Source organism: Alosa pseudoharengus, unplaced genomic scaffold (genome assembly GCF_046254945.1).
Source record: "Alosa pseudoharengus isolate Yale_2024_CS ecotype anadromous, Long Island Sound unplaced genomic scaffold, YU_APseudo_1.1 YU_APseudo_1.1_scf_15, whole genome shotgun sequence".
Taxonomy (NCBI): Eukaryota; Metazoa; Chordata; class Actinopteri; order Clupeiformes; family Clupeidae; genus Alosa; species Alosa pseudoharengus.
The window spans coordinates 29,254,506-29,267,966 of record NW_027468620.1 but is presented as its reverse complement, the minus strand read 5'-3'; the positions used below and the strand labels follow the sequence as shown (position 1 = coordinate 29,267,966).

At 44.0% G+C, this 13,461-nt stretch overlaps 1 protein-coding gene across 5 annotated transcripts in view; it reads left to right on the top strand.

Annotated features, from left to right (window-relative positions):
- Positions 1–2,362: 2,362 nt before the first annotated feature.
- Positions 2,363–13,461, top strand: part of kcnma1a (potassium large conductance calcium-activated channel, subfamily M, alpha member 1a) — a 133,573-nt gene continuing 122,474 nt past the window's right edge. For 3 of the 5 annotated variants that reach the window (XM_076285127.1, XM_076285128.1, XM_076285130.1), the window contains exons 1-2: positions 2,363–2,650; positions 10,348–10,353. In XM_076285127.1, the coding sequence (XP_076141242.1) occupies positions 2,363–2,650; positions 10,348–10,353 (294 nt within the window). The remainder of the gene's footprint in view (positions 2,651–10,347; positions 10,354–13,461) is intronic. The other 2 variants (XM_076285129.1, XM_076285131.1) reach the window with 1 other exon arrangement.

Genomic DNA, 13,461 nt, shown 5'->3' with positions numbered 1-13,461 from the left:
AGAGCCTAGCATAGAGATAATGCACGCAAATCAATATCGTTGCTTTTATTTTGAAAGCGACTGCTATTTGTACGCCCATACATTTGTGCGTGGATGCATACGATGTAAACACCCTCACTGATGTGCTGGTGAATAGAATTTATGCTTCTGCGTCGACACAATGCAGTTGCCTTTAAGTCGGCGTAAACCTTTCAAAGTTTTGTGTCTCTTATGTCTGCGTCGCTCACCACCGCAAAGGTTGTCAGAACGAACTCCTGCTGTTTGTTGGCGATACGAAGTGTTAATTTCGAAACGTTACTGGCAGATAGACAGTTTACATTCGGATAACCCCGTCACTGTAACCAAAATATGAGTTTATTTGCAAAGCTTATGTTAGCGAACTAGTATGATGCTACTACCCACAGGTTGCTTGAAGCAGCCGGCTCAACACACAGGGCGAGTTGACCAATCACAGTTTTGTGCATAAAGTTAAAGCAAAAACATAGCCTACATTTTTAAAATAGTTTTCTTTGTGCATGTTGATTAACTAATGACAGCCTACTATTGTCTACTCCACATTTTCATAGTCTAATTCTGCATAGAGTTAATTTAATGATGGTAATGATTTAATGATGAAATATTGCTGAGTGTTGATGAAATGGTGGCACAGGCCTATGGTTGTGTGACTCCTTCACATTTTCATGGCCTAGCCTAATTATATAGATATTGTAGTACTTTTTTTATAGTATTTGAAAACTGAAAAAAAAATGTCAATGTCAAAAAATCATTTTCGAGAATGATGATTAAATACTGGACATAGATTAAATAGCCTATTGCTGTTTTTCCTTGGTCTCCCTCACATTTTCATCTGTTCTTACGAGTAGTAATCAAAAACGATTTACTTAATGTTATACAAGAACAGAATAGAATTGAACAGAATTGAGTTCAGACTTGAGTTTGGTATTTTGGGTCCGGCCCTCCTCAACAGTCCCAGTTTGTCATGTGGCCCCTTGGGGAAATTAGTTGCCCACCCCTGCTGTAGGTTAATGCTGCTGTTCCAGGTGTAAAAAGGTTTAATCATTGCCTTATGTAGGGCCTAATTGCACCATAGCATGCTCGGAATTGTTTAGGTCACGTGATTTTTAAACAGCCTAGAATTAGCATTAAGAGAAGCATATAGCCTGTACCAAATAGTAATTCGATAAAGGCTCAACAGGTACTTTCGTCCACGCACCAAATCCCTGCCCTTGTGAAAGGGCGCACCTCACTTGACGCGTTCAACCTCAAGTCGAAGTGCCCTGGTTTCACATTGATTAAGAAACGCGAGGAAAAACATATGCTGTCCGCTTCCATTTACTATAGGTGGAAATGTTTGTGTGACCCGCTATATGTTATGCGACATAAAACAACATAAGATGGCAGCGTGATTTTGAATTAAAGGCTGTTGTTGCATCACTGTTGGTTGTGGCGAAGACGTAGTGAGCAGAGCCTGAACTGCAGAAAACCGCGTCGCAACGTAATAATGTCACATGCTGAACGGGAATAGCCTAGTGTTTTTTCGCCTCTAAAAGAATTTAAAATATATTTAATGTGTTACAAGAATCATGCAGATACGAGCGAATAAGCAGTCGCGCAGCTTTAGAGCGTTTTGTCCATCTTTATTATTGTGACTTGGCTCCGCCTTCCTACCTGTAAATCTCCCCAGCCATCTCTGGAGCAGATCTGACGGGCGTTATCAGCTGGCCGCCCGCAAGAGGCTGAAGGCATTGAGTGGGGACGGCGACATTTATGCTATTGCATGCCATTATGCGCGAATATGCTAAGGGAAATGCCGTCGTTTGAGGCAGTTTATTTCGTTGCGTAGCGCAAGTGAACGACTGAAAACTCAAAATATCGTCCTCCAGTTGAAAACAGCCGAAGCTATCGATTAACTTGGCGTTGGTGAGACCGAAATCGATCTGCTACCTTCAAGTGACAGTGTACCTGGATGGAAAGCAGCGCGTTCGCACGTATAGTTGATTGAGAATAGGCTATCGTCAGTTGGCTGTTGTCACAGGTCATTTAACGCAGCTGTGAATAACAACAGCCGCATTGGCTGCAGTATGAATATTTCTTTGAGGTGGTATTTATTCTGAGCGTTTTGGAACCCCCCTCAAAATGAAAACGATAAGTCGTCATTAATGCGGATTTAAATGCATCCAGCAGAGGGACAGAGACTCGCTGTTACAATCCAATTTCACCGAGAAGAACTGTTTTCTTTTAAAAGAATATTCATATTGTGGAGAACTGGATAAAAATATAGAACGATCGTGAGGGATATTTGAAGCAATATGGCTGATGACTGGGGTTGGGGGCGCTGGCAGGAGCTCTCCAAAGCTTTTAGATGCTAGCCGTGGCAGATGGCAACGTTTCCTATGGCAGCAGCAGCTCTATAATGAGTAATAATATAAATTATAATAGAAATTCGGACTCTTCTGTCTCTATATCCAAGATGGATGTGATCATCCCGTTTTCACCAGATGTTCCCTGTGACAACAATGGTCAGCGCATGTGGTGGGCATTCCTTGCCTCATCCATGGTGACGTTCTTCGGGGGTCTCTTCATCATTCTCCTGTGGAGGACCCTCAAATACATGTGGACTGTCTGCTGCCACTGTAACATCAAAACTAAGGTAAGCAGTCAATATCTGATTCATTTATCCAAGCCACTGATTTGTGAAAAGAACTAACAATTTGAGGAAATGTGCCAAATATAACATTTTATTTTTAGTAAAACCATAATGATATGCAGATATCAAAAGTGGAATCATGCTTAGTTAATCTCAGGGCAGCATGTTTGTGGAACTGCTCTCTGTCCATTATGTTAGTTGAGATGTCTCATGTTTACCTCAAAGTGGCCTACAACTGGTACCTAATTCTTTTGAGATGGAAACTGGGAAATGTGTTTGGGGGTGGCTTTTAACAGTGTTCATTTGACTAAAGAAAGTAATTGAACCCTTCAGAGTTCAATGAGGGCTTTATAGGACCGTACCCATGTTCTCACACAGGTGTGGACTCTCACACAGCTGATGGGATGTGGTATTCATGTGGATGGTACACAGTATTACAAGCCATTATGACTGTATGACCATGGACCATTAACCAGCATCATGCTTCATAAGTAAATTCTAGCAGAAAATGACTCTGAAGTGACCATTTTGTGTTGGCAGTATTATCAGCTAGTAAGAATAACTGGGATTCCCATATGCTCTATATACAATAATGTGATGTACAATGTCTTTGTTTAATTGAAAGTAAGACAGCTTCCTGTGTCTTATTATTGTAACTGTTTATCAAACAGCAAAAGATTGTCATTCTGTGTTGGTTTCAATTATCCTGAACTATAATCTGAGGCTGTTGGAGCTGTAGGAGACTGTTGTTACACATTTCTATTCAAAGAAGTCCAACCTTCCACTGATTCACTGGCAGTAGTACCAGTGGTATTTGAAAAATTGAAAACAATAGCTTACCCTCACTTTAAATGACATCATCAATGTACAGATGTATCAGCCCACTGGGCAGGATGATGGAGGTAATCACTTATTCAGTTTTAACTAATACACAAAGAGCAATCAAAGAGATGCAAATCAATCTTAAGATGTCAGTCAAAAATAGGTATACCATGGGCTAGGCAGAGGCAGATTTGAGTGTTTTGTTTTGGAGGTTTGGTTACTGTAATTTCCATTCTTCTATAAGGCAAGTTAATATCACCAATCATACAGGACTGGGTAGCTTTATTTATTAAACTGGGTAGCTTTATTTATTTATTAAAATGGGAAGGGTTAATGACATATGCAAAGTCCCCAGTCGATCTTATCATTGACCTCTCTGCCTGAGCTCTTCTGATGGAAGTTTGTTAAAGCACAATCAGCTCAGTGTGTCGTGCCTTATCTGAGGACACTCCAATTTAGATACTCCATTAACAGCCCAGGCTGGTGAAATAGTGAAGGCCGCCTGGTTGATCATAAAGGCCAAGACAATTTTGCCGGCGTATTCCTCTGTAATTGTTCTTCTGATTGGATTCCTGGTGCTCGAGCTTTTAAGAATGCACCCAGTGTCGCTTTGCCTCTTATTTTCTGGAAAAGGAGCGATGGTCGGAGCAGATGAAAAGCCCATGCACACAGCCTCTCCTAAAGTTTGGTAGGGTGACTTTGCAGAGGGCTTTTGACACTTGGGTTGCAGCAGGAACATGCTTGTTAGGAGCATTAAGGGACTGAAATGTGATCGCGCAGTGCAGCTGACTAGTGAGCCAGGTTCCTTTGGCATGGCGTTAGTAATGGGACTCTGGCTACAGGGGCCGTAGATTGGACAAACTGGGGATGTTGAGCCTCTGGGGGTGAGAAGAGGGAGATAGGATAGCATGTCCTCAGCCCTTTACCACCATCGGCCTTTATCCTACGCTGCACTGGCCTGAGGCCAAATCAGTGCTGATGTATATGGAGTTGTGGCATTACCTAGTTAGGATTTGGAAATGCGCAGTGCCTTATGAGGCTTCCAAACCAAGAGCATACTATGGAACAGACAGGAACATTCATGGCTATGTCTTGATGAATCTTGGCATAGTTGTACTGACTGGTTGGACCTTATGCAATTTTGCATTTTTTTTTAAAAAACATCAAGCCCACATGAATTATGTAGGTCAGTGTAAAGCAGTTGATTGTATGCAAAGCACTAGGCACTGTATGTGCTTCAAGCATGAATTGCAGTGGAATTAGTTTTGAATGTAGTAAGTACATGCACTGTTAAATAACTATTTCTGGACAAACAATGAGCACAGAACATAAACATCTTGCATTCTAAAAAACATTATCTTTTCAATTGGACAACCAAACATGAAAAGGTGCTTTTCAGTTGTCAGATGATTGAAAGTGAATCTATTTTAAATTGTGTTGATAAACACAACACAGCGTCAAATCTATTGGTTTTCTTTCCTTTGAATCCAAACACCATGAAGCTGTTTTTCCAGAAATCACTTTTGCTTGAAAAGTTTCAGCTTGTCGGCCTGTGATTAGTCCTGCCGGTGGCTGAACGTGACATCAATCCTAACACAGTGGAAATATTCCCTCGTACACTGAGGAACAGTTGCAACAATGTAACAGAGAGCTATGAGTTTTACATGGCACATGGATAGATACTGAAGAGATGCTCAAAGACAGAGCCTAGAGTTTTGTTTGTCTTTAATGCAGACAGGATTGTGGGCATGCCTACCGAAGGGGTTTGTTGTGTGCCTGTGTATCCCCTCGTGCTTGGCAACGCGCCGGGTGCATTTCGCCAGACGAGCAGAGAGCACACGCCCTGAGTTCAGCTGTCGCGCTCACTAACTGGACCCCAGTGTGCTGGCCACACAGATCATGTACTGTGCAAGAAAAAGACTAAAGAAGACTAAAGCCAGGGAATGATAAAAGGAACATAATATTACGCCCAACAAAGTATCATTTGAGCAAGTGTCACCTAAATGTATTGTCTCTTTGGTCCGAGCACTCTACAGTATGACTCTATTATGATTAATGAAGCCTGGTTGAGTGTTCTTAGTTTATTGCAGTGAATGAAATCCTTTTGATTGCTCTGTGACATCCTTTTGGTAGGTTCATTGCTTGAGCCTTTGCTTTGACTAGTGAAGAATGAGCTCTTGTTTTCTAGTTCTGGTGTTCTAGTCCAGCAATGAACTTGAGTGCTAAATGCAAGTTTGATCAGTTGATTGGATTGCTGGGAAAATCAGCATTTTTCATTTTTTTACTCAGAAGTAAGTGTGGCAGTTTCATTGTAGGAACTTACCCTGTGTAGTGTTCTCAGGGCACCAATGGTTAATAGGCCTAACGCATGTTAATAAATGGCATATATCAAATCAAGCCATGTATAACATGATGTAGAAATAGAGTTCATGTCCTGCCTGTCACGGCTGTCACCGTGCTATTAAAAGGCCTTCATCACCCTCTGAAGCTATTCTGGGTCATGGTTCAATGGGAAAGGTCTACCTGGCTCCAGGAAAAAGCTCAGGCAGGGAGAATGCCTTGCTGCGGCCCTGCTTCTTCCTAAGCCACCTGATCCAAGGGAGGCCAATTTGGCTCTGGAAAACTATTAGCATATCTGTTCCAGGCCTGAGCCTGGAGAGGGAGGCCTGCGTGGCAGCGATTGTGACTGTGCTTAGAGATCGCAGCCCTGTGGCCCTGGGCAATAGAGCCAGCTGTTTCATCTGTTGTCTTTCAAGTGCCCAACACAAGTGCCCATCTTCAGGCATCATCTGTGGTTGACCTGTGGCACATGCCATATCAGCATGTCAGCTGGGGCATGTATGTTGTATGGCTGAGTGGTAAATTGTGGATGATTTTATTGTTCGGGCAGCTAATTTTAGAAAATGAAAAACTTGACGCTGATGATCCAATTATGAGAGCTCTTCGAAAATAAAAGGGTGGCTTGGCTTGGCTGTGGTGTGCGAAATAAGCCTCTTGTCATCCTTCCAGTTGTTTCTGAGGTAAATCCACTGTTTTTGCCTTTGATGTCACCACAGAGGCAGCCGGGGCAGTGGGCAGAAAGTGTCCAACGCCTGCTGCCTTGAGTTTGGAAATGAGAAAGGAAATGCCATGGAAATGGCGGTGGAATTGTGTGCCATTGTGTACCACTGCAGCCAGCCAGTTCTGATGGCACATGCAAGAGCCCTTCAGCTTTGAAAGCTCATTCAGAGGCGTGGCTATAGCTGTGCCACGCCGCGCCGGCTGGCCTTGTCCCTCTGGCACGACTAGAGGAGAGACACACAGTGATTTTCAGACATGAAAATGCGCTTCACATCATAATTGATGCTTTCAGCACAGCAGAAAGAGGGAGAGAGGGAAAGAGAGAGAGAGAGAGAGAGAGAGAGAGAGAGCAGGCACAGCACAGAGTAGAGGACATAGGAATGACCTTCAGGGATCTCCACGGATGCTGAGCCTCACTGGCCGCCTGGCACTGTAATGCGGCTCCATTTCCCCTCAGTGACCAGGACAGCTATGGAGCCAGTGGCAGTCTGCCATGGCAGTCCAGTGTCTTTTGGCATTTCATTCTTATTCTGGAAAGGACCATAATGAGATGAATGTTTTCATGGATGCTTTTTCAGTGACCAATGGGTCAGGACAAATAAAAATAGACACAGACACAGACATAATGCTACCAGTCTTTTGAAAATGATGTTTCAGCCTATCAGCTTTCTAAAAAGAAAGACCTCTGCATATTATTTTTACTCTGAAATCTGACATTACCAGCATACCAAAGGTACTATGTAAACTGAGGTGAAGCACTTTCTACAAGTGACACAAGCTTTGTAAAAGAAGATGTGCTGTATCATTTACAGATGCTGTATGCTAAGCTCAAGTTTACGGCGAACATCTCATTAAAAATGGATGATGCACTGCTCCGTTGTTTGGTGACAGCCACGGCCATTCAGTGAAGACAAAGTATTAATCAGTCAATAGCCATGGTATGGTGTATTCAGTTTCAGGGGCCTCCCCGAGGACACAGCTCGTGGTAGGAGATGTTTACTGTATGCTTGCCTGAGGGTTAACTGTCAGCCAGTTTCCATGATAAATACTCTATCTAATGTTAACAGCAGGACACATTCTACAAAGCATTTGTGCTCTCTTCATCATTCCATTTTAATAACATGTGACGCTTCTGATGCTAAAAGAATACCGTCATTTTCCAACTATTAGCCAAGGTTTATACATTGATTTTTATCTTCAGCTATGAGGTTAATACACGGGGGCAGTTAATATGATATTAATATGGTTTTGTTTTTTTAACTTGCATAAATCACTGTCCTGTGGTTTACACACAATGCAGCCAATACACAGGATATAACAGGGAAATCCATGATAGCCTACTTTTCATTGTCCAGTTACCAATGGCCTCAGTGTAATCCTATCCCAACTCCCATATTTGATGACATTTTCTAGACCTTTTCTTATTGTATAGAGTGCTGCCCCTGTGTCATGCCTCTGAAAAGTCCCCTCATGCCGAGCAACTGATAATTGTTGGTTTCATTATCCAAATACTTAGCTTAGCCACTCAAACAGTTTAGCAAAGGTGATGTGGCATATTATGCTAGCACATTGGTACTCAATTTAAATCTGTTATCCTGTAATGCGCATACTGTCAGTGCCCATGGACAACTGTCTGCTGAATGAATAACTCTAGAAGTAGAAGTAGTAGTTTCTCTCTGAGAAGCAGAAGCCTTCAGTGCAATTTAGAAATCCCGTTAATACATGTTACCCGTTAATACACCAAGCCATAGCATAAATAAGTCAAATCTGATTTGTAAATTGATGCCTATACTGGTTTATTGAATTGCCCAGGGCAATGTGTCTCTTAGCTTCTGGTAATGTCGCTCAAGGTTTGACTGTAGGCTTCAGTGAACAAGAAAAATGTAACACTCGCTTTTATTTATCGAGCACTTGTTCTAGCTTAGCTCGGACCTATTAAGGGATGGTGTAGCTGTTTTGCATATCTTGGATAGTGAATTCATATGCCTCACTCTGGCATGGTACTTGTGCTGAACTGCAGAGGTTGAGAGGAATGCATAAACTATGCTCTGCTATTCTGTTCAAATCCAGCTTTTCAGCACCATGGAGAGCTCAGTGCGCCATAGCTCCCTCCATACTCCAGAATGTTTTCTGACTGTGGAAGCCCACGGAATGTTCCCTCACACCACCCTCCTCTGCTGCTGCTGTGCCGATGTAGCTGCTGAAATCACTGCTGCAGTATTTGATATGATGGGCTAAATGAAGACGTTGAATGCTGTGTTGACCACTCCAGGCGTTGTTCTACATCTTTTTTTTTTCTCAGCTGATTATAAGTGGAGGCTTGAAACGGCAGTAATTCTATGCTGTAAATAAAAGAATGCAGAGGGGATATCCCCTCCCTGCCAAATGAAATGAAAGCAGTCCTCTGCCTTGTTCAAGCAGCCTGCAGTGAGCTATACAGCAGAGCAGGCACGTGGGTGTAGCTGCTGGGAAGCCAGCCTCTCTGGATCAACACTGAGTGGGCATGGGAGAACATTGGGAGCCCGCTTCCTCTGTTTGGTTGAGAAAAATGAGACTAGTCCTTATGGAATACATAGATTCATACTGAAAGCACACCATATAGTACACACATACAAGATTTATTGTTTTGTGTGAAGTCATTTCTGAAAAACGCAAAATGCAATCTAGAAGATGGAATGGGTAAGAGCCAGAGAGGTTATTGATCAATCAATCTAAACCTATTTGTGACCGTTGCCTTTGGTCTTAAATCATTGCCATCTGAACTTCCCAGCTAGTCAGCGTTGAGCTAAAATCATCTCAGAAATCAGAGGGATGACTCCAGCACTGCCCCCTGGGGTGATCCTGTCTAGCACACATTTGATTCAAAGCTTTTACCGAGCATTGAAATTCAGAGAGTGTTTGGATACATCGAGTAGCAAGGGCACTGCATGACCGTCACAGACGCAATGGGAATTTAGTGGTCACAGTTTAGAAAACGCACTAATGTCTCTGAGCAGATTAAAGTATAAATTATAGGGCAGGCTGTGATGTGTTATGCTAGTCGTGCGCTAAAGGCTGTGCGTAGAGAGGAGACATTGATCGTTGCCCCTGTGATCACTGCTGGGACACTAGTAGCATTTGGACATAATGCTGAGGCTCTGGCCATAGATGAAAGTGCAGTAGCACTGTGTTCAGTCCACTGATCAGGGAAGTCACTGTGAGGAATCCACTACTGGGATGGTCTGTTCACTGTTTGATCCATTCCCCTAACAATAGTCTTGCACATCCTCATGTGTGCTCAAATGTACCAAATTCAAGGTGTTGAGTGTTTTTGTTTCTGATAGATGTGCGCTGGTCTGATGCTGTGGTTTGTGAGATGCTGGACAGGAGCATCTGGGGTGGACGGTGAGGGCTGGGCAGGCAGGCGCTCTGGGGGAGCCGTGTCCCAGGGCGATCCTCGCTGCAGGAGGAGGCACGCTGGCACACGCTCAAGAGGCATGCGGGCAGAAGCCATTCCGCCATGCTCCACAGCCGCCCAGCAGCAGGGGCAGCAGCTGGCTGCGACCTGCTGTGGGAAAGGCCCCCGCCCCCCCCCTCCCCTCTCTGCCCGGCTCTGCCCAGTCAGCCTGGCCAGACCTCTGGAACAGACAGAGAAGCACTCTCACTGCTGCTGAAGCTGACTGAAGCCCAATCCCGTCTTAGTCTCTCCTTGGCCCATGTCTGTTCCTTACTTATGGATGAACTCACTTCATTTCATTTTCTCCCTCACTGATGATTGAGTGTGCGCCGTTCTCCCTGTAAGGTGTGGACTGTCCAGCTCGTCCAGGAATAGAAAGCAGGAGGCGGTCGGAGCGGTGGTGGCCTTCGGCACCAGCCTTTCACCTACAGGAAGAAGGGTCAGGGTCAGAGTTGTCTGAGGTCGTGGGAGAAATTAGTGGAGTACCCTCAGTGGACAGCAAGGGAACAGATCGACTTTTTAAATGTGTGACCCAAAACTGATGCTAACAGGCTTCATTCAGATGCGTGCACTGTTAGCTATGAAAGAAATCAAAATGGGCACAGTTGGTTATTAATTACAGGCATATTCTCATCTTTTTGGGAGATGCTGTTTGTCCATCATCATGAGACCAGCACACACAAAATGCAAAACGTTGTGCTGTTCGTCCACTAAAAACAGGTCAGATTTGGCATCTTGTTCCTATTGTTTACAGGACTCAAATGAACTGTGGCGTGCCGCCTTAGCCTATGTGATTTGACCACAGGACCGCAATACTTTGTCACATCGCATCACCAGCTGAGCTTTCATTAAGCTAATGCTGGGGGTCACACCGCTCTGCATCTGCACACACGGCCGGCGCTCCCGAGCGCTTTAACAAAGTGCACAGTCAAGGCAGCGGCACAATCAGATTTAGCCCGGCGGCTATATTAAGAGGCTCTGTGTGAGATTTATGAGCGTGGCAAGGCAGGCAGCCCTGTCCTGACTGTTTTATTCCCTGCAGGCCACTTGAGGCCCCCCCGGGAAGCCTGACATTTAGCTAGCGGGACTGACTCCATGTATGTGCATGTTCGCCCCCCTCGGCCTCCCCCATCAGAGCGCCCACTACTTCCTGTCTCTCTCCTGGAAGGGAGCCATCGTTTCCCCTCGTGCTCTCTCCTGTGAGTGCGCAGTTGACTGATTACCTGTCAGATCTGCTCTGGTGTCTCGCCTACTGTACATGTCCGAAGAAGAAAGAAAGAAACTAAAAAAAAAAAAAAAGATACCTGGAGATGACCTCATGCTTTTCATTGGTCAGTCCATGGCAAGCTGTGGCGTGGCTGCGTGTCCGTTCCTCAACGTTGCTTTCTGGACGGCTCGTCTTTTGAGCTTGTCCAGTGGAGCTGATAATGGGCTGACCGAACGGCGGCATCATTTTACTTTCAGTGAGCGAGGCGATGGCCGGGGCTTCACCCGTGCCCAGGTTACGCCCTATCTGCTCCAGACAACACCGCTCAGGGATCAGTTAGCGAGACTGACACATGACGAGCAGAGGCCCCCTTTGTTGCCGTGCAAAGCATCGTTTCAGACAAAGCAACGAGACAGCGGTGGAGATTAAAAACAAAAGGGTTGTCTGAATGGACCGGGAGAAGTCAGGGAGTAATGACAAGTGGCACAGTTAAAATTCTAATCATGCCATTTCAAATTGCACGGCCGCTGGATGTTAAAAATTATGCTTGACTGTTCAGGGCATTAGTCTGATGAGATGTTTGTGTTTTGAGGCAAAATGCATTTGTTCTTTTGTCAATCCAATTACCGTTCGGTGTCCACTTCTTTAGCTTTGCAGCAGAGCAAAGAGCTGTTGATGCAGCCAGCTTTGAATTGGAATGATGCTCATCGCCATGACGTTATCCGCATAGATTAGTGATGTTAATGTACGTGCAAAATTATGTCTGTTGTTGACATTCATAGATTCTTTCTAGAACTTTCTTTTTCCTTTTGGTTTGATTCATTCCATGAGTGTGCAGATTCATTGGCCAGGATCCATCTCTGCTTTGAGCTGATCCTCAAGACTAATCACCAGTGCCGTCCCCAGTTAAGACAGGTGGACTTTAAAGACGTCAACAGTGAATCACAAAGATGACCCATGTTTATTTAAATGTATTTAATTTCAAATAACTGGACGCTGTTTGAGATTTCCACCAGACACTGAGAAGTGTGTATTTTCTTACAGACTTAGGATCAAGCTACTGACCGGCAAGAGTTTGGCATTAAGCTTCTAGTGGAATTCACCACCCTTGAATTCTAATTTGATACCAGACTTGAATTTGGTGCATAGATGCGTCCAGATGCAGTATACGAGCTCATTTAAATAATTCACTGACAACGTATCCGTCTTGTTATACTAGTTGTCACACCATGTTGCACTGGTCTTCACCACGGTTAACACGGTTAATGGCAAATACTAGTGAAGCCATAAGTCACTACTAAGGGTATTTGGAGAGGACCTCCATCACACACATGCAGTAGTGCCAGTTGAATCAAGAGTTCAAAACCCACCATAGTGCTTTAGATTTATGGAAATTGCTAACAGTAAGTTAACAATTAATACTGAAGGCTGACAGAGCATTTTCTTTGCACAATATCCCATGAGTGTGTACAACAACAGCTCTTAAAATCTAATCTAATCTAAATTTTGATATTATGCAACTCCTTTTGGAGGTTATTATAATCAACCTCTTGAAAATAAATGCTAAGACTAAGGTCTTTAGTTGTCCTTGGATTAAGACTCTTTTTAATGTCATTTTGGGCTCTTTTACTGCTGACTAACCAGGGTGTTTTGTGTCAACAGTGATCTATGTCCTGTGTCCTAGAGTGTACTTGAGCTACCGAGTCTCATCCAAGTAACAGGAGTCGCACTACAAGTGGAATCCCATATCAATAATTCAGACCAGGCGTGCTGATTTGTTGTGTTGTGGACACAGATACTTTGTCTGCATAATTCATGCTGTTTGGTGGTTGGATTGTACACTGGGTGTCTCTGACGTGGTATGCATAAATCAATAAGGTAAAAAGATGATGTCAAAAATAGCCATCTAATACCTCACACCTTATATGCTGTGCATGCACTGCTGCAACGGAGATCTCTTCACCACCAGACAGGCCCATTTCCTGTCTTTACTGGCCGGCTGAGCTTGCATGAGATGTTGGGTCATGAGATGTTGGGTCATGTAGTCAGGCCTTAAGGCCAGCATGTAGTCAAACCCAGAGGCCCTGTTTGTCCTTTTCTTTTGAGTTGCCAAGTGCAGGTTGCTCTATGGGGAGACCCATCACTCTCATAATGGGCATCCAACTGAAGGTTCATGTGTTTCCCCTTTTCCTTTAGGAAATCGTATTATAAAATCAGCGGCATCTCCTGGAGGCCAGTGCCCAGGCTGTTTGGCTGTGTTCCCAAAGCTATCCTAAAGAACAGCTGTAA